Consider the following 24,149-nt stretch of genomic DNA (forward strand, 5'->3'; position numbering starts at 1 on the left):
TATGTATTTAAAAAATATACATCTTAGATTTATTTATAAAATACTGTATGTTTAAAACTTTTGCAAGGTATAAACATTGCAATTGGATTACAATTAATATGTAATATGGGGTACTTAAAATATTAATCAAATACGTTTTCCTATAGGTAGGTATACACTTGAATGGAAAATGTGTGATAATGTTGAACCAATGAAATGCATTATTCTAAAGGTGGGAAACAAATACTACATTACCAGTATGATATACAACATATTCCTTTATTGTTGTTATTGATAAATCTGTCAATCCCCCATCTGAGAAAAAATACAATACATCATGAAAAAAGAATAAACTATAATGACAATAATTATATGTACTGTATGTACAGTCCAATTAGCATATTTATCAAATTCACATCTGAAAAGAATTCTCTATACAACTGGAGGTTAAAAGGGGAATTACTTTTGATTTACAATTGGCAAGCTTGGTTTCGCCCAGGACTTGTTTATTTTCCCATTGGTTATTAATAGGTTCTTTGTTTTGTGTGATCTCTTCTCATTCACTTTGTATTGCTCGTAAGCAACACCCCCTGCTGCTCAGAATGGACAAGTGAATTTGACGCATATATGAGTCACTATTTAGACTCGAGCATTCTGCTTTAACACTGCCTATCACAGTACAATAATTCTTTGTTCAACTCCTAGTTCTTGTCCGACTTCTGGTTCTGGAGGACCACTGTTTGCTTGGTTATTATTATTCCAATTGACGACAGTATGCAGTCATGATAGACACACCGTCTCAAAAACGACAGCTCAATCAAACTGATTTGGAGAAGACTAGTATTTAAAGTTGTTCTCTACGACCAAAAACACACAAACAAAAACACTAGCCTATGGTCAGCCCTCATTATTCTGTCATGGACATACCCATTAAAAGACATGAAATGAGAGCCAACCTGCTGAAATATGGTTCTTCCATATTGTGAGCAGCAGGGGGCTCTATACCAACTCCTCTTTTGTTCAACGACTCAGTGTTGTGATGAGACTACTGTACGTTTACCACGACAAGGGTACCATACATACTGACTCCATTTCACATCACCATGTTTAGCCACTCAATATACTGTGTTAATAAATACATTTTTTTATACTTTAAAACTGTACACGTTTTTGTTCTCTCCCTTACATTGTCTAAAATTACCTGACACCAAAGTAAATAAAAAAAGATCTTTGTACAACGCAAGCACACCAAATTCCCCACAGATTTTGATCCATCCTCATCATTCAACAGTCCTTATTTTAGACCAAAGCATTTGGTAGATAGCGAAATCCTAATCTCTCACTGTTCAACTGCAGATGAGACAACTTGGAGAATAAATGACAAAATCTGTATTGTTTTGTAGTGCTCACAACCAAAGGCATAACTTTTGATAAGACCGGCAAATCTCCAACCACTCCACTACAAAAAAAACAAAGTACACAAATCCCCCAAGGAATAACTCCTAAATGTTCAAGTAAAACAGAAAATATTCTTTAAAAAAATATCTACCTGTATTTAACAAGGATTTACCTTTTTCACCAACCATGTATAGTAAATTAAAAAAACTAGTAATTGCTCAAAATAATTAGACAAAATTCTATTTTCAAACAGTTATTACATAAAGCATTTACCCTGCTTTCTGACCAGTGCTGGTCATATCGCCTAAACACAGTTGAGTACTAAGAGACCTCAGTTCTGCAGTCAAAATGGGAGCCAAGGGGCTAACTCAGCACAGTGGCAAGCAGGATATCTATGAAGACTCTACCTTAGCAGTCATAGCTAACTTGGCATTAGCATTAACTTAGCATTAGCAAAAGAGCTAACTTAGCATTATAAGCTGAAAGAGCCAATTTAGCAGTTGCAGGAAACTTCACATCTGCAGGCTCTATGTGAAGCATCTTGTCATTGTAAGACAATACTTGGTTGATTATTTTGGCTTAAATGACAGAGGCATAAATACACAGCTCAAATAAAAAAACAATCAAATGAATAATTGTGTCACTGCAAACCATTTTCAGTGCAGTTTGTCTGGTTCAACTATAAATGCATGATAAAGCTGCATGTATTCAAATTAGGTCAAACCACAACATTGATCAATCAATTCTGTTAAATTGTGAAACAAGGTTTGAGAAATTGATCTACTGCTAGCAAATTGTCACAGGACAGTTCTTGTTAAGAGTTAACGCTTCTACTTATATTGCTACAGTATATTACAATGTTGCTGCCCTATTTACGTAAAGAATGGAACATCCAAACACCAAATAGGCACTCCTTGTACCTAGGAGAACTGAAGCATAAAAGCATTTACAATTTAATTGGAAACTAAATGAAGTTTAAGAAAGGATGTGGCCTGGCTAAGTCAGTGTTTTGGCTGTGTACAGGCAATTTAGATCTGGACACTGATTCAACAGTGAAGCAAAGCAAGCTGGAATACAAGGATGGCTTCTCACTTAGGTGACAGATTCATATGGGCTAATATGTAGGAATTTTGTTAGCAAAGTTTCATTAAACAATTCAATTATTTAAGTCATTTAAATAATTGTCATTTAAGTCATTTAGCAATTATTTTCATGGGTTTGGCTTTTCAAGATAAAGCAAAACAAGTATGTGGACAATAGGCACTACTTAAAAAGCTACATTTGTACTTGTTTAAGAGATGAAATAATGGAGTAATTTCCAATTTGTTGTGATTACATACAAAACCACATTGACATATAGAAAAGGCTATAATAAATCACACATCAAGGAAATGCAGGCTCTTGACCTTTACTTCAACTTCAAACTGACTTTCAGGTTACTTTAAACTTCTTTTAAATTTTTATTTTTTTAGGGGGACTCCAGTTCGGCACTCTACTGTATATTTCAGTGGATTGGACGCCATTGTGGATCCCAACTCCCTCGTTCAATAATTGAAACAGTACTGTGACATTGACCACTAGCCATATATATGCTGTGTACATCCGATGAAAATAATTATTTTCAAACGTAGTTTTATGGATCAAATGGAATAGACAATGTCCAGTGCTATGTTGGACAATAAATTATAACTTGTTGTTGAACGCCCTGCCCACTCCTACACTGCACACAAACTGTAAAATCTCCTACGTTGCACACAAACTGTAAAATAACGTTGTTTGCAAGACTGACGAAAAAGGCACATTTTCATGAAATCTTTGAAAATGATGACATTGAAGACACAGACAATCTTTAGGGGTGGCTGGGGTGGGGTGGGGGTGCAGAATACGAGTCTTGTGTTTCTGTTAGTTAGGAAACAAATGCAATGTTTCTAAATGAGAGTACAGGTCTTGAGAATTTCCTGGATATCCACTTGGTCTTTGACCACTGGTCTCCTCCTGGTTTGGCTGTAGCACCCAGGCCCGCCCGGGTTAGCTGGGGAGTGTGTGTGTAGGACAGGAAGTATACGGTGGAAGGATAGTAGCCGCCTTCTCTCAAAACATTCATCCCTATCAGCTTTCAAACCATCAGGTGTCTAACCTTCACTCTAGACTGCCACTGGTTGAGACTCAGACACCAGTGGCTAGTTACCCATTCACCTCACTACATTTCCTTCCACACTGCCTTTGAGTTGGGCTCCAACTTCCATCTCTCCCTTCAGTTACACCACACCTAATCCCCTTTTTTATGGTCCTTCGAGCCGGACGCAGCTGTTAGCCATTGGGATTTGCAGTCATACGAAGACCTTGGCAAGCGCGTCGGCCCCGGCGCTTCCGATGTAGCACTTGGTGGGGTGGAACGCCACGTCGTGGATGGCCTCGTCCGACTTCTTGCGGTGCGCTGTGAACTCCTGGATGCACGTCTTGCTCTCCATGTTCCACAGGCGGATGGAGCAGTCGTGGCCTAACACGGTGGAGGATGGCGAGAATAAAAATGTAAAGAAATAGGGAGGTAGAGTGAGAGGGAGACAGAGAGAAAGATAGAGAGATGTTACAATTATACAACTGCCTTTTAGTGAAAGTTTCCACAAGAAAGATCCAGGGGGGCTTCCGTTTCTGTACTCAGATATTATATTTGCCACGCTGTCAGTTTGTATCTCCAGTTATGCAAGGAACAATATTGCTGTAATTACATGAAACGCTAACCAACAAAACACTAGTACTTCTCTGTTTCCAGATAAATACTTACTGCCAGACATCAGGTACAAGCCATTGGGATCCACAGCTAAACTGGTGACTGCGTCCAGGTGGGCTACCATGGAGTGAATACATTTCCCTGTAATAGGAACCCAGAATGAGTACAAAATCAATGTCCTCAATGTTGTATTTATACCAACTGTTATAAGTACACTTTATACTGTGACAAAATGTGTTTGTCTTACTATGTGTACATTTCATCTTCATTCTAGCTGGAATGTCGGTTCAAACTGGCCGCTGTCTATCTCACCTGTGTTGTTGTCGAAGAACTGGATGTGTCGGTCCTCCTGGGCCGTGATGGTGATGGGCAGAGTGGGGTGACTCAGCACCTTGTTGATCCTGCACGGGGCTTCTGTGTGTTCGGGGTGGATGTGAAAAGACAGGAAACTCTTTCTCATTTACATGTAGTCATTTGTCAGAACAACAGGATAAATGAGAGTTATAACTCAAGACAAAATGATTCAAAAGTAGGGAGTTGAACATCCACAGAGCTATAATATAATAGGTGGGTACTAGAGTTATATTGCAGACTGTGCTGATATACCAGCTGCTCTGCCCTGTTGCTAATAAAACAAAGAAATATGCTAAGGAAACTTTCTGAAGCGAGTACACCAACAAAATAAGAGTATGACTTTTAATGCATAAACATAAAACCTTTATGTTGTGACAAGAGGGGTAAAGGGAGTTGACAGGGAGAATGCAAGAAAATACGTAGTGAGCGCATATTGAACTCAAAAACTCTGTTTCGAGTTACAAATCCATATAGTCACTGTGTAGAAATGTCAGCGGAATTTACCGGGCTCTCCAGTCTGGTCCAGCTTGAGGATCAGCTGCCGCGTCTCCATGTTGAAGAGTCCGATCTCCCCCGTGCTGAACGACGTCACCATGTGGGCCGACTCACTGCACACCAGGTCCACTGACGTGGGGACGCCCAGTTCTGAAGCAGACAGAGTTAAAAGGTTGTGAGCTAATCCTAGAGCAGTGGTTCTGCTGTAGGGGGCAGGATTTGTTTGTGGTGACCACAGTCCTAGGTCAGACCTTCTTTTGCATTGAGTAACTCTTTATGGAGCTAATTCTTGATCAGTTTTACCTCTGAATCCAATAAAGGTAGAGGTGGAGAGGTTAGGGTTTGGCTGTGGGGACCTGGTGTGTCCTAGGTCAGACCTCTTTTTGGGGCAGGTAGTGTTCTGAATTGACTCAGAGGTTCCCAAACTTTATTGACCCACGACCCCATATTGATATCAAAAATGTTTTGCGACCCCCACCATGTAAAAAAAAGTTATGCAATCAACGGCCAATGCTTACTTTTAAAAATTGGGACTATGACAGTCTAATTACAAATCAGTCACAGTATTTTTGACAGTATTTCAATATGAAGATGGTATGGTTTGACGTAACTGAAATGCATCAGAAAGGTATTGGGAAGTTCAGGAGACCATCAAGTAATAATGTTGTATGATCTTCTGTGTAGAAAAGTCTCTGACCTCTCTATAGGCTGTCTCATCGTTGTCGGTGATTTAGGCCTACCACTGTTGTGTCTTCGGCAAATGATGGTGTTGGAGTCGTGCCTGGCCATGCAGTCATGACTGAACAGGGAGTACAGGAGGGGACTGAGCACGCACCACTGGGGTGTTGAGGATCGTGGAGGATGTGTTGTTACCTACCCTTACCACCTGGGGGCGGCCCATCAGGAAGTCCAGGATCTAGTTGCAGAGAGGGGGTGTATGGTCCCAGGGTCCTTAGCTTAGTGATGAACTTTAAGTGCATTATGGTGTTGAACGGTGAGCTGTAGTCAATGAATAGCATTCTCACTTAGATGTTCCTTTTGTCCAGGTGTGAAAGGGCAGTGTGGAGGGCAATAGAGATGGCATCATCTGTGGATCTGTTGGGGCGGTATGCAAATTGGAGTGAGTCTAGGGATAATGGTGTTGATGTGAGCAGCCTTTCAAAGCACTTCATGGCTACAGACGTGAGTGCTACAGGTCGGTAGTCATTTAGGCAGGTTACCTTAGTCCCTGTGCCCAAGAACACTATGGTGGTCTGCTTGAAACATGTTGGTTTTACAGACTCAGTCAGGGAGAGGTTGAAAATGTTAGTGAAGACACTTGCCAGTTGGTCAGCGCATGCTCGGAGTCCTGGAAATCCGTCAGGACCTGCGGCCTTGTGAATGCTGACCTGTTTAAAGGTCTTACATCGGCTACGGTGTGCGTGATCACACAGTCGTCCACAACAGCTGATGCTCTCATGCATGTTTCACTGTTACTTTCCTCGAAGCAAGAGTAGAAGTAATTTAGCTTGCCTGGTCGGCTCGTGTCATTGGGCAGTTTGCGGCTGTGCTTCCGTTTGTAGTCTGTAATAGTTCAAGCCCTGCCACATCCGACGAGTGTCGGAGCCGGTGTAGTATGATTCGATCTTTGTCCTGCATTGACGCTTTGCCTGTTTGATGGTTCGTCGGAAGGCATAGCGGGAGTTCTTATAAACTTTCGGGTTAGAGTCCCGCTGCTCTACCATTTAGCTCATTGCGAATGTTGCCTGTAAGCTACGGCTTCTGGTTGGGGTATGTACATACAGTCACTGTGGGGACGACGACATCTATGCACTGATTGATGAAGCCAGTGACTGATGTGGTGTACGCCTCAATGCCATCGGAAGAATCCCGGACCATATTCCAGTCTGTGCTAGCAAAACCGTCCTGTAGCTTTTCATCTTGCTTCATCTGACCACTTTCTTACGGACTGGGTCACCGGTGCTTCCTGCATTAGTTTTTGCTTGTAAGCATGAATCAGAAGGATAGAATTATGGTCAGATGTGTCAATTGGAGGGCGAGGGAGAGCTTTGTACGCATCTCTTAGTGTGGAGTAAAGGTGGTCTAGAGGTTTTTTCCCCTCTGGTTGCACATTTAACATGCTGATAGAAATGAGGTAAAATGGATTTAAGTTTCCCTGCATTAAAGTCCCTGGCAACTAGGAGTGCCGCCTCTGAATGAGCACTTTCCTGTTTGCTTATGGCCGTATGCAGCTCAATGAGTGCGGTCTTAGTGCCAGCATCGGTTTGTGGTGGTAAATAGACAGCTACGGAGAATATAGATGTAAACTCTCTTGGTAGATAGTGTGGTCTACAGCTTATCATGAGATGCTCTATCTCAGGCGTGCAAAACCTTGCGATATCATGCATCAGCTGTTGTTTACAAATATACATAGATCACCACCCCTTGTCTTACCAGAGGCTGCTGTTCTATCCTGCCGATACACTGTATAACCCGCCAGCTATATGTTATTCATTTCGTCGTTCAGCCACGACTCGATGAAACATAAGATATTACAGTTTTTAATGTCCCGTTGGTAGGATCTACGTGCTTGTAGTTCATCCTCTTTATTATCTGGCCAATAGTACCAATGGCAAAGGCAGATTAGCTACTCGTCGCCGGATCCTTACAAGGCACCCCGATCTCCTTCTGCGATATCTCAGTCTCTTTCTCCTGTGAATGACGGGGATGAGGGCCTTGTCGGGTGTCTGGAGTAAATCCCTCTCATCTGACTCATTCAAGAAAAATGATTTGTCCAGTTCAAGGTGAGTAATCACTGTTCTGATGTCCAGAAGCTCTTTCCAGTCATAAGAGTCGGTAGCAGCAACATTGGGTACAAAATAAGTTACAAACAATGTGGAATATATTTTTTTTTAAATAGCACGGCTGGTTAAGAGCCCATAAAACGGCAGCCATCCCCTCCGGTGCCATCTTCATCATGGTGTCGCGACCCCGAGTAACTATGGGGCATTGTATAGCGTGAAATGACAAATATATTTTATGTGCGGATCCTAGAGCAGTGGTTATGTGGGACAGTCCGTGTAAGAGGGTGAATTTGGTGTTTTGTAAGCGGATCCTAGAGCAGACGTTGTGGAACATTAAGTAAAATATGTGTGAGGCATCTGTTTTATGAACTGATCTTAGTGCAGTGTTTGTGTGGGACAGCCAATATATGTCTATTGGGGGATCATGTCGTCGATCTGATCTGCGTTCAGCACCTCACCTCCTTTCTCATTGAAGATGGCGAGTGCGGGGGAGGTGTTGGCAGCGTTCCACAGGCGCACAGTGCCATCCCCGGAGCAGGAGAGCAGGCGCTGGTGGGCCGAGCTGTAGACCACTCCCCACACTGAGTCAGTGTGACCCAGCAGCGCACCCCGCAGCACCGAGGGCTCTATTGCAGGAAAGAGAGAGGGAGAGAAGGAAGGAGAGTTATGAAGAGGAAGAGGTGGAGAATTAAGAGGTGGGGAGAGTTAATAGGAAGGAGGGGAAAAGGAGAGAGGGAATGGTAGAGAACGAAATATCATGTGGAGACAGAAAAAGAAAAGTGAAAGAGGAGGATGAAAGGAATGTCAAGAGTTAGAAGAGCGATGTAGTGAAAGGGAAAATAGAAGTGGAGAGAGGAAGAGTAAAGTGATGAGAACAGTAAAGAAATGAAGAGAATATGAAAAAAGAGAAAGAAGAGAGATGTACTAATATTCAGGGGTGTAGCTAAGGCAACTGGGGGTATACCATATGAGTCATAGGGGTCAATATTGGGGTTAGGGGTGTTCCAGCTCTGAATGGTTCCATCCACCCCCCCACTGAAGCACTGCTCTCCTGTGGAGCTCATGGTCACACACAACACCGCACCCCTACAGAAGACAGGAAAACTCATCTCATTATTAACTTCAACTTGTTTTGGGAAGACAAAACACAACACCGCACTCCTACAGAAGAAAGTGGCAATACCTGTTACTACAAAATTCAACACTTTGTCATTGCACTTTAGTAGTGTTTTACTTATGCAAAGATACAAAGTATGTGAATATGTACATTTGATGGTTTGTATGGAATACATTTGATAGAACAAAGTATTCATGTATACAAGAGTATCAGTTCAGCTGTCAAGTTATTAAAAAGGTTGGGTTATAGTGGATAAGGTAGCTTACTCACCGATGGGCCCTGAAAGTATAGATGGGTTCCACATCTAGGGCAGCACACCTTGGAAGACAGACAGGGGACATAACTATCTTTGATGTACATATCCAACAAGCATACACAAACTAAAACCAAATGTCCCATAACAGCCATCAGAAATGTATAAGAAAAAGGCATAATTTAGCTATCGATTGCCTTTTTACTATAGTGCTCTTAACAATTCCACATGACTCTTACCCCATTGAAAGTGACCAAGTTATCCACTTTCACTACTTAAGTACCTGCTTAAAAGCATAATGGTCTTTGACTGGGTCATATTCATTAGTGCACACCGAGAGTTTCTTTATTACTATGTATCGCTCTCATCTTGGTCAGGTCGTTATTGTAAAAGAGAATGTGTTCTCAATTACTTACCTGGTTAAATGAAGGCAAACATTTGAATTGTTTGGGGTCTAGTAAATATGATCCAGGTGTTTGACTGACAGCAGGGTAGGCCTATGTGAACTCTTACTTCTTGGCGGGGGCGGTCTTCTGGAGGTTCCACAGTTTGAGGGTGTGGTCCTCGGAGGCAGTGACCAGGACGGGCTCCACGGGGTGGAAGGCCAGGCCCCGGATGGAGTCAAAGTGGCTCCGCAGCGTGAACTTGGGGTTCCACGTCTTCCGCAGCGCATCCTGACTGTTGGTCACCTGAGTAAAATGGCAAAGAGTATTGATGTCAGTTGGAGATTTGCAGACAGATGTCCCCCATATGACAAACTCCTACCTCTGCTCAAGCCATGTGGTTCCCTCTTGATTGTTGCTCCATCTGTTGGATGCTTGAAAGCCTCAAAATCACAGTCCAGACCTACTCTGTCATATAGCTGTTATTTGATTGTTTTTGTTTAGCTTTTTTAAGCAAGCAATATAGAAGATCTGAAAAATATTATTATTAGTATTAGGATTCAAGCCGTAGTCCTGTACAATAATGTTTCAGAAGGTATAGCAAGCTAGGAGTCACTAGTTTTGTCTTATTTATTTCAATTTACAAAAAGACACTTACGCAGCTGACTTAAGGTTGGTTACTGTTTGTTATGCAAGTTCAGTGGTGCTATGCTCTTTACCAAGCCTCTAAATACAGTTGAAGTCGGACGTTTACATTCACCTTAGCCAAATACATTTAAACCCAGTTTTTCACAATTCCTGACATTTAATCTTACTAAACATCCCCAGTCTTAGGTCAGTTAGGATCACCACATTTTAAGAATGTGAAATGTCAGAATAGTAGAGATAATGATTTATTTAAACTTTTATTTCTTTCATCACATTCCCAGTGGGTCAGAAGTTTACATACACTCAATTAGTATTTGGTAGTATTGCCTTTAAAATGTTTACCTTGGGTCAAACAATTCAGGTAGCTTCCAAAAGCTTCCCACAAAACGGTGGGTGAATTTTGGCCCATTCCTCCAAACAGAGCTGGTGTAACTGAGACAGGTTTCTAGGCCTCCTTGCTTGTGCACGCTTTTTCAGTTCTGGCCACTCCAATACCTTGACTTTGTTGTCCTTAAGTCATTTTGCCACAACTCTGGAAGTATGCTTGGGGTCATTGTCCATTTGGAAGACCCATATGCGACCAAGCTTTAACTTCCTGACTGATGTTTTGAAATGTTGCTTCAATATATCCACATTATTTTCCTTCCTTATGATGCCATAATTGTTGTGAAGTACACCAGTCCCTCCTGCAGCAAAGCACCCCCACAACATGATGCTGCCACCCCCGAGGCTTCACGGTTGGGATGGTGTCCTTCAGCTTGCAAGCCTCCACCTTTTCCTCCAAACATAACGATGGTCATTTTAGCCAAACAGCTATTTTTGTTTCATCAGATCAGAGGACATTCCTCCAAAAAGTACAATCTTTGTCCCCATGAGCATTTGCAAACTGTAGTCTGTTTTTTTATGGCGGTTTTGGAGCAGTGGCTTTTTCCTTGCTGAGCGGCCTTTCAGGATATGTCGATACATTTGTACCTCTTTCCTCCAGCATCTTCACAAGGTCCTTTGCTGTCGTTCTGGGATTGATTTGCACTTTTTGCACCAAAGTACGTTCATCTCTAGGAGACAGAACGTGTCTCCTTCCTGAGAGGTATGACGGCTGCGTGGTCCCATGGTGTTTTGTTTGTACAGATGAACGTGGTACCTTCAGGTGTTTGGAAATTGCTCCCAAGGATGAACCAGACATGTGGAGAACTACAATTTCTTGGCTGATTTCTTTTCATTTTCCCATGATGTCAAGCAGAGGCACTGAGTTTGAAGGTAGGCCTTGGAATACATCCACAGGTACACCTCCAATTGACTCAAATGATGTCAATTAGCCTATCAGAAGCTTCTAAAGCCATCATTTTTGGGAATTTCCAAGCGGTTTAAAGGCACAGTCAACCTAGCATATGCAAACTTCTGACCCACTGGAATTGTGATACAGTGAATTATAAGTGAAATAATCTGTCTGTAAACAATTGTTGGAATAATGACTTGTGTCATGCACAAAGTAGATGTCCTAACAGACTTTCCAAAACTAGTTAGTTAACAAGAAATTTGTGGAGTGGTTGAAAAACGAGTTAATGACTCCAGCCTAAGTGTATGTAAACTTCTGACTTCAACTGTATGTACGCAAAGTGCCCCTTGTGCTTGACCACAGTAGATTGTCACTGCATATCCTTTTCATTTCCTGCTTGTTGGAGCTGCAATATCTTAGTATAAAAGTTACCATACAAACTTTAATGTTATCTAATGCACACAAATCCATGCCTATTTTGAGATGAGTGTCCATCCTAGAAATATAATTAGAACATTATGGTATCCTCCCACACAGGGTCCAACTGAGCAATATAACAGTCTCTTCAATCCCAACCTCATTCTTCATGCTAGCTCTCTACAGCAATACAACAGCAGAGTTCATTTCGCATTCAATTGATCTGGAGTGCGTGTATGTGCACGCATGTGCCTCTGTATGTGCACTCTTGCATTAATGTGTATGCATCTAGGCGCGTGTTTGTGTGTGTCAATAAAAGGGAAGTCAAAGCACATGCTAATCAGACTAGCCTGTTTAAATATTGACATTTTGAAAGCTGGGGACCAGCCTCTTACATAAGCTTGGTTCAATTTTGTGGATTATTATTGACTTCAAGGCTTCTGTTTGCAGTTACACTCATTAGCTCAAAGCCTATGTATATAAGCACAGAGTTAATAAAGTAAGAGAATTTATTCTGCTCATAAACCTACACTACCAATCAGCTTGATCCCAATTTTTACGAATATTCCAGCACTCCGGGGTGAAGTTCCCTAGGATCAGTTTCTCTTCCCCAACCCTAACCTTCATCATGACCAGGGAAAATGCTAAACTGAACCAAGATCAGTATAAACTTCACTCTCCTCCTACTCACTCACCTGGGGTTCATACAATACAGTAAACTGCAGGTTTTCTCACAGTGTACACTTCTTACAAGTCTCATCTGTCAATAACTGGCTCAGGCTTTGAAAAATAGGTTGTATACACAGTGCATTCAGACCTCTTGACTTGTCCACATTTTGTTACGTTACAACCTTATTCTAAATATATATATTTTTTTAATTCCATCAATCTACACACAATAGCCCATGATGACAAAGCACATTTTAACAAATGTATAAAATAAAAAAACGAAATATACATTTACATAAGCATTCAAACCCTTTACTTGAAGCACCTTCGACAGCGATTACAGCCTGGAGTCTTCTTGGGTATAACGCTACAAGCTTGGCACACCTGTATTTGTGGGGTTTCTCCCATTCTTCTCTGCAGATCTGTCAAGTTGGATGGGGAACATCGCTGCACAGCTATTTTCAGGTCTCTCCAGAGATGTTTGATCGGGTTTAAGTCCGGGCTCTGGATGGGCCACTCAAGGACATTGAGACTTGTCTCGAAGCCACTCCTGCATTGTCTTGGCTGTGTGCTTAAGGTCGTTGTTCTGTTGGAGCAGGTTTTCATCAAGGATCTCTCTGTACTTTGCTCCGTTCATCTTTCCCTTGATCCTGAATAGTCTCCCAGTCCCTGCCATATGATGCAATAATGTCTGAAAACCTGTTTTTGCTTTGTCATTATGGGGTACTGTGTAGATTGATGAGGACAAGTTATTTAATCCATATTAGAAAAAGGCTGTAACGTAACAAAATGTGTAAAAAGTCAAGGTGTCTGAATACTTTCCTAATGCACTGTATATGCCTTTCTACTTTGTGTTCCAGTTTGGAAACTCAAAGTTTCTAAATCTAGCTAAATCAATCAATCTTCTGCTACACGGCAATGTAAAGCAGTAGATGTTTGCTGCCCCGGCCGGGGGACCTAAGTGCTGAAAGAGTTGTCCATGAGGCTCCACACTAGAGGTCGACCAATTAACCAGAACGGACGATTAATTTGGGCCGATTTCAAGTTGTTTTCATAACAATTCGGAAATCGGGAATTTTTGAGCGCCGATTTTTTAAAGATTTATTTGTATACCTTCACTAGGCAAGTCAGTTGCAATCTTACAGTTAACTAGTCCAACGCTCTAACCACATGCCTCTCATTGCACTCCACGAGGAGCCTGCCTGTTACGCGAATGCAGCAGAAGCCAAGGTAAGTTGCTAGCTAGCATTAAACTTATCTTAAAAAAAACAATCACGCAGAGTCAGGGTATATGCAAACAGTTTGGGCAGCCTGGTTCATTGCGAACTAATTTGCCAGAATTTTACAGAATTATGACATAACATTGAAAGTTGTGCAATGTAACAAGAATATTTAGACTTAGGGATGCCACCCATTAGATAAAAAAACCGAATGGTTTTGTATTTCACTGAAATAAATGTTTTCGAAATGATAGTTTCCGGATTCGACCATATTAATGACCAAAGGCTCGTATTTCTGTGTGTTATGCTATAATTAAGTCTATATGATATGATAGAGCAGTCTGACTGAGCGATGGTAGGCAGCAGCAAGCTCGTAAGCATTCATTCAAACAGCACTTTTGTGCGTTTTACCAGCAGCTCTTCGCAAGCACAGCGCTGTTTATGACTTCAAGCCTATCAGCCTAATGACTGGTGTAACCGATGTGAAATGGCTAGCTAGTTAGCTGGGTGTGCGCTAATAGCGTTTCAAACATCACTCGCTCTGAGACTTGGAGTAGTTATTCCCCTTGCTCTGCAAGGGCCGCAGCTTTTGTGGAGTGATGGGTAACGCTGCTTTGAGTGTGGCTGTTGTCGATGTGTTCCTGGTTCGAGACCAGTTAGGCACGAGGAGAGGGACGGAAGCTATACTGTTACACTGGCAATACTATAGTGTCTATAAGAACATCCAATAGTCAAAGGTATATGAAATACAAATGGTATAGAGAAATAGTCCTATAAATACTATATTAACTACAACCTAAAACCTCTTACCTTGGAATATTTTAGTCTCATGTTAAAAAGGAACCACCAACTTTCATATGTTCTCATGTTCTGAGCAAGGAACTCAAACGTTAGCTTTTTAACCAGTTTTAACCAGCACATATTGCACTTTTACTTCTCCAACACTTCATTTTTGCATTATTTAAACAAAATTGAACATGTTTCATTATTTATTTGAGGCTAAATTGAATTTATTGATGTATTATATTAAGTTAAAATAAGTGTTCATTCAGTATTGTTGTAATTGTCATTATTACAAATATTTTGTTTCTTTTTCTTTTTAAACCGGCATCGGCTTTTTTGGTCCTCCAATAATCACAGCAGAAAATGTAATATGTGAATGCTGATGCCCACTACACACACACACACACACCAGAAAATGTAATATGTGAATGATTCTGCCCACTGTTTGGTGGTGGTGCCCTTTGATGTGATTAGCTGAATGTTGTTGATTGCCATGTCCATTTTACTTATTTTTTTAATGATTGCTGTGGTCATGATATGTAAATAAAATTCCCTTTGGGGCAAAAATGTGTGTTGTTTTTGTCATAATAAAGGTTTTCATTCATTACTAGCTGCCTTGCCATTGCATCTGGCAGTGTTTGATGGCCCGTGTAAGGAAGGACTGATGCCACACATGGTAGACCAGGCTGTCGGCTTTGTTGGCCACAGTCATGCTGCCAGCTCGCCCCCCTTACCCTCCCCTTCCTTCCTCATCCTCCGTTCCCCGCAGAGGTAGGTAATCATGTCGTAGGCCAGGCTGTCTGCCTCGTTGGTCACAGTGAGGTCCGCCAGCTTGCCCAGCCTCAGCTCACTCTCCCCTCAACCTCCCCATCCTCCCATAATCCCCCCCAGAGGTGCTTACGTCGTAGGCCAGGCTGTCCGCCTCGTTGGCCACAGTGAGACCGGCCAGCTCGCCCAGGCCTAGCTCGCTTTCCGCCGCCTCGTCCGGCCCCATGATGAACGACTTCCCTGACGTGGGCGGAAACGTCATGGCCTCCACTGGGATGGATGGATAGTGAGATAGACGGACAGATGGACAGACAGACCAGGCAAAGGGACAGAGCCAGACAAACAAATTAAACAGGCAAATATACCAGACAAGTAAGTAGGGAAACATTTACAGACGGACAAAGGGACAAACAGAGAGGTCAAAACACTAAACGACTTCTACTGAAACATAACCATCATTGGTATTTGGGCCGATTAGATATTGTTCTGTCAATTTGTCAATTCAATTATTTAGTCAATTATATATATTTGGAAACTGTGCATTCTGTAAATTCAAACCCTTTGGGGACAATTAAGCTCTCGTCTTACCTTCTTCGGGGTGGCCCACTTCGTGCTCGTTGAGCCTGGGGACGCTGGGCCGGGATGGCGGTGTCACGGGGGGCTGCATGGAGGGGAGATCCTCAGCGTCTCGCAGGTTGGCCAGCATATCCTGCAGTTTGGACCGATTAGGCCCTGGGATGAGAATGAGGAAGATGAGAAGAGGATCATGGAGAAGAAGAAGAGACAAAGAAGGAAAGGAGAGGGAGGAAGAGGAGAAGTAGTAGTGTAGAGAGAGGATCAGGAAGAAACTGAGAAACTTTATAAGATTGAAGTTTAGTTTAGTTTATTAATTCAACCATTTAAAAAAATGGCTTCCATTGTGGTCCTCGAGACAAGATGGCTTGACAAGATCAAACACAGTATGGCAGTGAAATAATAAAACAAAAACAGAGAAGAAGAACATCCATCTCATCATTCCAGTTACATCATAGGGGTTATTCATACAGGCACAGAAGACATCAAACATATTTTTACTTTATTTTTAAAGCTGCCCAGAGAGGACGTTGTTTTTATGGGCAGAGGCAACTCATTCCATTCTGAGGCTCCAGTATACAAGACAGTACCTTTCCCAGCATTACTCCTGAACCTGTATAAGCACACATCAGCAACAGCTGATCTGGTGCTGTGATTGTGTGCATCTATAACACGAGGAAAGTAATCACTTAGATATCTGGGCGCAGGACCATAAATACTCCTGTAAACCAAACCTAGTCTAATCTGGGACACCCAGTTTAGTTCCTGAAAGCAGCTCCTGCCTATGTGAGTACATGGACTCACCTTCAATACTACCCTGATCAGCTTATTCTGGGCTATCTAGAGCTTCCCCCTTCATAAGTTTAGATAAGCCCCCAAACCAGGAAGTACTAGCATAGTCAAAATGGCATTGAATGAGGGAAGTAGCTAGCACTTTCATGGAGTCCTTATCAAGCAGCTTGGGACTTTCTAGCCAAAAATGTAGTCTTGGCATTAACCTTCCCAAGCACTTTATTGGCCATGCTCACACCTCCCAAGCTTCCATTAAGGATACATCCCAAGTAGCTAACAGAGGTTTTAGTAGTCAGCACCTCACCCCCTAATTCCACACTTTCAGACGATTTCAGAGGACCTACTCAATTTAGGTCTGGATCAAATAACAATTATTTCAGTTTTCCCTAAGTGCAGAGATAGCTTATTATCTCCAAGCCATTTGCTAATGTTTGTAAGCTCTGTGCCAAGTACGCTCTCCAACATAGTTTTACTTTTGTGAGACACCAGTCATTCGCATAAAGAAAAATACGGCAAGAACAAGCATCTTTCATATTGTTAATATACAATAAAAACAGCAGAGGCCCAAGCACGCTCCCCTGCGGAACGCCACAAATTGCATGAGACAGTGAACCATTAACCTCTACTACTTGCTCCCTTCCTGATAAATAGGACTTTACCCAGCCTAGAGATATACTGCTTAACCCCAGTGCTTCTAGTTTGGAGATCAGGAGACAGTGGTTAACTGTATCAAAGGCATTCTGTAGGTCAAGCAGTACCATTCCACAGAAATATCCCTCATCAATCTCTTTCCTGATGAAGTCAGTCAAGTAAAGTAAACATGAATTAGTGGAGTATGTCTTTCTAAAACCCGACTGAAAATCATACATTAGACCCTGTTTGTTAACATATTCATACATTTGCTCATGTACAACTCTCTCCAAGAACATTGATGTTACACAGAGGATAGATACAGGCCTATAATTCCCAGGGTCAGACTTTATCCCCTTCTTATATAGAGGTATAACTTTAGCTTGTTTCATGTCCCTGGGAAAGGTACAGTGTTCAAGAGAGAGATTAACGATATACGTAATACAAGGGCCAATTTGCTCAGCAGAATCTATAAGAAACCTTGCAGGAATATTATCCAGGCCTGTGGCTTTAGAGCATTTAAGCTCTGCCAGCATACTGACTATGTTGGCTGTTGCTACCTTTGCAAAATAAAGAGAGTTTGGCTGAACCCCTAACTCTACATAATACTTCTGGACTTGGTTGCTTCCATACAAACCAGAACTGGTGGACAGCTTGCTAACCAGCTTGCAGAAGTAAAAAAAAAAAGAAAAAAAAAAAGAGTTGAATTCATTGGCAACCTCTGCTTTTTCATATACCATCTTCCCCCTGATGTTCAGTCCAATACTATTTAATTTGTTTATGGTAGTACTACTATAGCCTAGTTCCTTAAATTATTTCCAAAGCTTTTTAGGGTCATTTTTGTTCTCAATTATTTTCTCAGCAAAGTAACCCCTCTTTGCTTCTGCTCTGTGCTTAATTTCTGTGACATTTATATTGGACAAAATCATGCTGCTCTTGAGAGTTTTTAAAGGCCTTATTTCTTGCTTGGATAGATTCTAGAATGTCATGATTAAACCAAGGGCTAGATCTCTGCTTTACCCTGACCCGTCTAATGGGAGCCATCACATTCACCACATCAAGGAATCTACATTTAAAGACTTCCCAGGCACTGTCTACCCCTACGCTATCTAGCACAGGTGACCAGTCAATTTTACCCACTTCCTTCCTAAACTTTTCAGAGTATTTTTTGAGACCTCTGATTCTGTTTTTGTGACACGTAAATATATCTTTAAAAATCCTCCTTGTGCAAAATGTAATAACATGATTACTGATTCCATATACTATTACTCCACTCTGCGATATTTTAGATATATCAGACACCAATATTAAGTCAATCATACTTTGCACTGTTTCACATATCCTGGTGGGCTCTTTTATCATTTGAGTCAGAGCAAGTGATCTACAAAAGTGCATAAATATATTGTGGGTTGGGCTATTCTTTTTGCAGACATCAGTATTGAAATCCCCTAACAAAATGATTTCCTTCAACAGGGAATCATTATAATTTGACAACACAATTTCAAGACCTTCATAGAATGCATTCGTCTTGGGTGGCCTATAACACACCCCCAACAAAATCGTTTTGGGAAGGCAGATATCCAGCCAGGCAATCTCCAGATCAGCACGATCTGACGTTAAAAGCAGATTGAAAAGCAGGTCCATGGCTGATGCTTGGTGAAGGAGGACTTCATAGCTAGAACATAGAAATAACTAATAGAAAAATGAAGGCAATTGAAGTTGGGAGGAAAGGAGAGTTAAGTCACTGACACTGATATACTTTCACAGAAAATAAGTTGGAATGGTTGAAAAATACAGAGAAATAAAAAAGGAACCAGCACACATACAAAGACACAGGTGCAGCTGATAACCTATGACATAATAAAGACAGGTACAAACATGACGAAGCGGGGATGGAATGTCTCAAATGTAGAATGGTGCAATCATAGACATAGAATTACTAGAAGGGGCGCGCCCATTCCTAGAAAACGAGGCCATAATGGGTGAGCCATGTCACCTATACGGAGTGTACCCACGAGGGTGCAGTCAAATTGCTGTGGTCTGATGGGCTATGCTCTTTTTAGTAATTATATTTCTATGGGTGCACCTTAAAACTGCAATGAGTAATGTCGACACAGTGAGAGGGTTAGGAATGCAGTACAGTGCACTTTTCTTATAGTGAATGTGGTTATAGTGATCGACCACTTACAATAGTGATCAAATTATCCTGCACGGGTCTGATCACTGTGAGGGGAGGCAGGGTATTGCAATCGCATTGAAATGTTAAAACACAAACATGTACACACAGAGCCACACACAAGCAAAGACAAACATAGAGAAGGGGTACTAGATGGCCGAAAAGGTGCGCCAAAACGAAGCGATGGGAGGAAGAGAGTGTCTCTAACGTGCTTAACGTGTCTGTTAAATATCATTTTTGCATGACATAGTTCACCTCAACCTGAGAGAGGAGCTCTTATCGCCAGAACAAGGAGAAAGAATGAAAGATAGAAACGCAATGGAAAGAAAGAGAAGGGAAGGCCTGATAGGACTTACTCTTCACCCCCTTTTTGCCCTTGCGCTCCTTCCTGTACTGCTCCTTGAGTTGGGCTATGAGGCCCTGGTCCACGTCCCAGGCCTCAGGCATGGGGCACTGCTCTTCCTTCTCTACACCCGAGGGAAGGGGTTGGGGGGGGGGGGGGGACAGAAACCCGAGAAGCCGGTCAGTGTCCAGAACTTTCTTCTGAACCAGACCTAACGAAACTCAAATCCAAAGTGTAATGAAATTAAAGGTGGTTCAAGTGAAGATGGCTTCTTTAATCCTAATATCGCCTGTAAAATGTATTGCAGAGACACTTGCCTAAGATCCCCCCCCCAAGTGTGTTACCCCTATCGGAGCAGTGGTTAGCAAGTTTGCCTACGGGCTGGGAGACCTTGGTTTGAGACCCGCAATGTACAGTGTTGCATTATCGCCATTTGCTGCGGTATGTAAAAAAAAAAGTGTGTGATGGAAATTCTTCCTGATACACTTTTTTTCTCCCCCCGAGAGCCCCAAGTTCATGTTTTCTACAGGCATTTGGGCCTCTCTCAAAGCAACTATAAGGGGTTTGATGATGTCAACACATTGGGGTCAGTCAGGAAGAGAACCGGTCAAATTCTCTTCTCATACGACAACAGACAGGGATGGAAAGGGAGAATTGAGTCATGCCTGAGGGTTACAGTTTTTGCACCACTCGACATGGAAACATAAAAACACAAACGTACAAAACACAAAAATTGCCATTAAACAAAGGGTTGGGGGGGGTAAAAAAAAAAGTTGTAAAAAGCCAGATTGGCTTCCGACAAAAAAAATAAAAATACAGCGGACATCAAATGTTTAATTTGATGGCTGGCAGCAATCCTGAAAATGTTTGCATTAATGTATTCAAAAATATTAAATGTCAAAGAAAGCTGTGTCCTGCCAAATTAGGTGACAAGAAAGCATATGGTGGAACAGCCGCCATGCCTCACTCAGTCTCTGCAAGGCTTTGTCCTTTGTGCCGCAACATCAATAGCAGCAAACAGCATACCAACGACATGCTAATGTTAAAATAATGCAAATAACATTCAATACCCCCCCCCAAAATGCAATGTCATTCAATAACTCTGTCATGTTTTGAAATGTTCTATATATCAAAAGCAGCAACCATGTAGGTTTTATAGCGTAAGCTGGCTAAAGAACAAAAAAAATCCCCCAAATAATGAATTTCAACAACAAAAAAGTATATTAATGTGCAGAGTTATCTGTATCTATACCTATAAGCATATTAATATTTCTAATTTCAGATGCAGGCATGATCATATAATATATGGTAAACAGAACGGATATTCTATTTTCCCTTCTATTTTCCCCATTGCAGCCCTCAGCGACAGATGTTTCTGATTCTATCCAAAATGGCACCCTATTCCCTATACAGTGCACTACTTTTGACCAGGGTCCATAGGGCTCAGGTCAAAAATAGTGCACTATATAGGGAATAGGATGCCATTTGGGACACATCATTGGTCTGTAGCGGCAGTGTGGAATCAAGAGGAGGTGGTGAACACAGAGCTGCTGATGACAACTCTGTTTCATAACTGATCAGCTAAGCGCCTCGCTGCCTCTGGACCTTTAATACCATCCATCCATTGCTGTGTGTTCAGCTCATGGCTTCTTCAATTATTGTTAACAAAGAAATGCGAACTCAAGTTTCCCACGCAAGTTTACCTAATTATCCCAATAATACAAGATGTGTTTTTTTTTTTATAGTCACCATTATTTATATGAATTACTATTGAATTAAAGTATTTATAAAAATAACTGGATTGTCAATGCATCAGACAATTTGTCATTTGCTGCGTTCTAATGTCTACACTAGCATACGACTTAGTATTTACTTTGAACATAGGCTGTCTTCAACTGGATCCCTCTGGCTTCCACTGTCACACAACCAGTGACGCCACAGCATCCATCCTCTTTGGCTGAAAACTGACTGCTGTCTGACCTGTGACACGCTGACTCACTGATTGCGTGGGAATGCCCTTTGTCATAGAGTCGAGATAAACACATGGCGTTGCTAGGTGACGGGAGTGAAGGGGGTTCTCTGTTAGCTGAAGGGGATAAGGGAGCTACATTAGTAGGCAGGTGGCCAGCTGTGTCTTTGTATGAAGACTAGGTTAGAGAATACAGGGTGCTGTGTGAGTGGGCGACTGAGGAAAGGGTAGGTCCCCTCAGTGGAGACAGTTCTGTGGCCCTAGAGCTAGAAACCAAGTTACACTCAATGTTCCTGCTATGATCCACTGGTCCTCCCTTTGGTCTACTGTCCTCTTTCTATGGCCCTCCTGTCCTTTTTATGCTCTAGTGTCCTGAGAATACATGACTGTCCCCACTGTCCTAATTATGATCCGCGGTCAAAATTTCCCCTTCACTGTTGACTAGGCCTACTAGTCGACCCTCTTTGGTCCACATGTAAACTTTTACTATTCTAGTTTGAGTGTTCACCAACCAACACCCCTCACCCCAGTCACCGCTGTCTTCGACACTCCGGACATCGGGCGATCCTTCCATCTCATCTGGGCTGGCCAGGAAGTCAAAGCCCTTCAGGGCCTCCTCTGTGTCCGGGTCGTCACTCATGTCCGAGGATGAGGAGGGGGAAGAAGACGTCTTCTTCCTCACCATCTGTGGAAGACAGAGAGGGTTGAAGAGACAGAGAGGGGTTCTGAGTGAGTGAATGAATTGAGTGTTAAACAGTAGGTCTGAATGAGTAGGGTGGTCCAATCAAAATCATGGTTAAATAAATAAATAAAAAGGGAAAATTGCATTGCGTAAACTAGGCTGGATTCTGTGCAAGAATGAAGGCTACCTGCTACCTGACAGGCTCACTTTCCCGCTGAACTTGTCATATTTCTTCTTGAATCCACAGGACATAAAACAATATATAGGTAAGATGGATATTGATTTTGAGTCATGACATGTAGTATTTTCATATTGTATTATACGCTTTTCATATTAATTCAAAATTCCTGTTCTTTTTCAAAGATTTCTCACAAAAACAAACTTCCCTGAAATGTCAATAGAGCACTGAGCGTTTTATTTTAAAAGCCTTTTACATTTAATTCAGCTCGTGTCATGCAAATGTAGCTTTTTGTGACCCATGGAAACAACTTTGGAGACAACGACCACAAAAGGTAAAATCCTCAAAAGTTAAGAGAAACCTGCATCACCACGTCAACACCGCACTCGGTTACAAAATCTGACTTTTTAGATATAATGTTAATGATATGTTACAGAAAGACCCCACTGAATGATTCAGAAAATGAATAATCATATTTGTCTTGCTAAAATGTATTTTGTAACATAAAATGTAGTTACACAATTTCACTTATCACCACCCTAGAATGAAGTATGAGGAATTCAGTAACATGGCTTGTGACTGGTACTGGTTCTCCTTGAGTGTTATTGATGCCTGTCGCTAATTCAATCTGTTACTGTTCTTACTCTATTGTTGTAGCCATTGCACCATGAAGATGCCCAAGTCAGATCATGAATGTTTGTGTGTCCTTGCTTACAGTGGCCAAGTTCATAATGGTCTTGTCCCTCCCGTCGCTGTCTTCGTCATCATCCTCGTCGCTAAACTCGGCGGCGGCGCTTTCTATGAACTTAAAGGCCTCAAGGACAGTGGCCGAGTCAGACATGTCAGGTTTACTGACGGACAGAAGAGAGAGAAAACGAGACAGATGTTAGTGACAACACAAAAACAATGCAGGGCTCCTACACATGCAGCCCTACACTGTTTGTCACTGGACTTCCTTGACGAATGCTAGTTATCCATTAGTGATAGCATTAGCAATGGCTACAACAATAGCATTAGCGATGGCAAAATTCAATAGCATTAGCAATAGCTAGAGCAATAGCATTAGCTACAACAATAGCATTAGCTACAACAGCAGCATTAGCAACAGCATTAATGATCGCAATAACAATAGGATTTAGCCTTAACCATAGCAATAGCGCCAACCACAACAGCATTTATCACAGCAATGACCATAACAGCAGCAATAGTCATTAGCAGTTAGCGGTAGCTCACCTGATCATGCCGCTGTCCTTCTGAAAAGATAGCTCGGTGCCGTTGACCATGGGTTCCGGTTTCCTGACCGACGGCCTCTCTCCGGAGTCTCCAGCCAGGCCTAGCAGCGCCCTGACCCTCTGGGACTTTACATCCAAGATGGTGTCCGTGTAGCCCACCTCCTGAAGGTACCTGGAAAGTAAGGCCCAATTGAAAGTTACGGGAGCGATCGCAACTTCCACCTACTCCTGTTTTTTCATCATAACATTGCAGAAGCGACACGACTATATATTGGTCATGTTTTTTAAGACGGCTTATGA

The 24,149-nt window shown here is 42.0% G+C and overlaps 1 protein-coding gene across 2 annotated transcripts in view; it reads right to left on the bottom strand.

Moving 5' to 3' along the window:
• Positions 1-239: 239 nt before the first annotated feature.
• Positions 240-24,149, bottom strand: part of LOC135522055 (striatin-like) — an 87,247-nt gene continuing 63,337 nt past the window's right edge. The window contains exons 5-18 of one of the 2 annotated variants that reach the window (XM_064947971.1): positions 23,851-24,021; positions 23,333-23,468; positions 22,283-22,442; positions 19,802-19,912; positions 15,863-16,006; positions 15,408-15,544; positions 9,624-9,799; positions 9,128-9,175; positions 8,705-8,826; positions 8,199-8,366; positions 4,967-5,107; positions 4,421-4,522; positions 4,163-4,249; positions 240-3,877 (exon numbers count right to left, since the gene is read on the bottom strand). In XM_064947971.1, the coding sequence (XP_064804043.1) occupies positions 3,708-3,877; positions 4,163-4,249; positions 4,421-4,522; positions 4,967-5,107; positions 8,199-8,366; positions 8,705-8,826; positions 9,128-9,175; positions 9,624-9,799; positions 15,408-15,544; positions 15,863-16,006; positions 19,802-19,912; positions 22,283-22,442; positions 23,333-23,468; positions 23,851-24,021 (1,873 nt within the window). In that variant the 3' untranslated portion in view covers positions 240-3,707. The remainder of the gene's footprint in view (positions 3,878-4,162; positions 4,250-4,420; positions 4,523-4,966; positions 5,108-8,198; positions 8,367-8,704; positions 8,827-9,127; positions 9,176-9,623; positions 9,800-15,407; positions 15,545-15,862; positions 16,007-19,801; positions 19,913-22,282; positions 22,443-23,332; positions 23,469-23,850; positions 24,022-24,149) is intronic. The other variant, XM_064947979.1, reaches the window with a different exon arrangement.

This window comes from Oncorhynchus masou, chromosome 4 (assembly GCF_036934945.1).
Source record: "Oncorhynchus masou masou isolate Uvic2021 chromosome 4, UVic_Omas_1.1, whole genome shotgun sequence".
Taxonomy (NCBI): domain Eukaryota; kingdom Metazoa; phylum Chordata; class Actinopteri; order Salmoniformes; family Salmonidae; genus Oncorhynchus; species Oncorhynchus masou.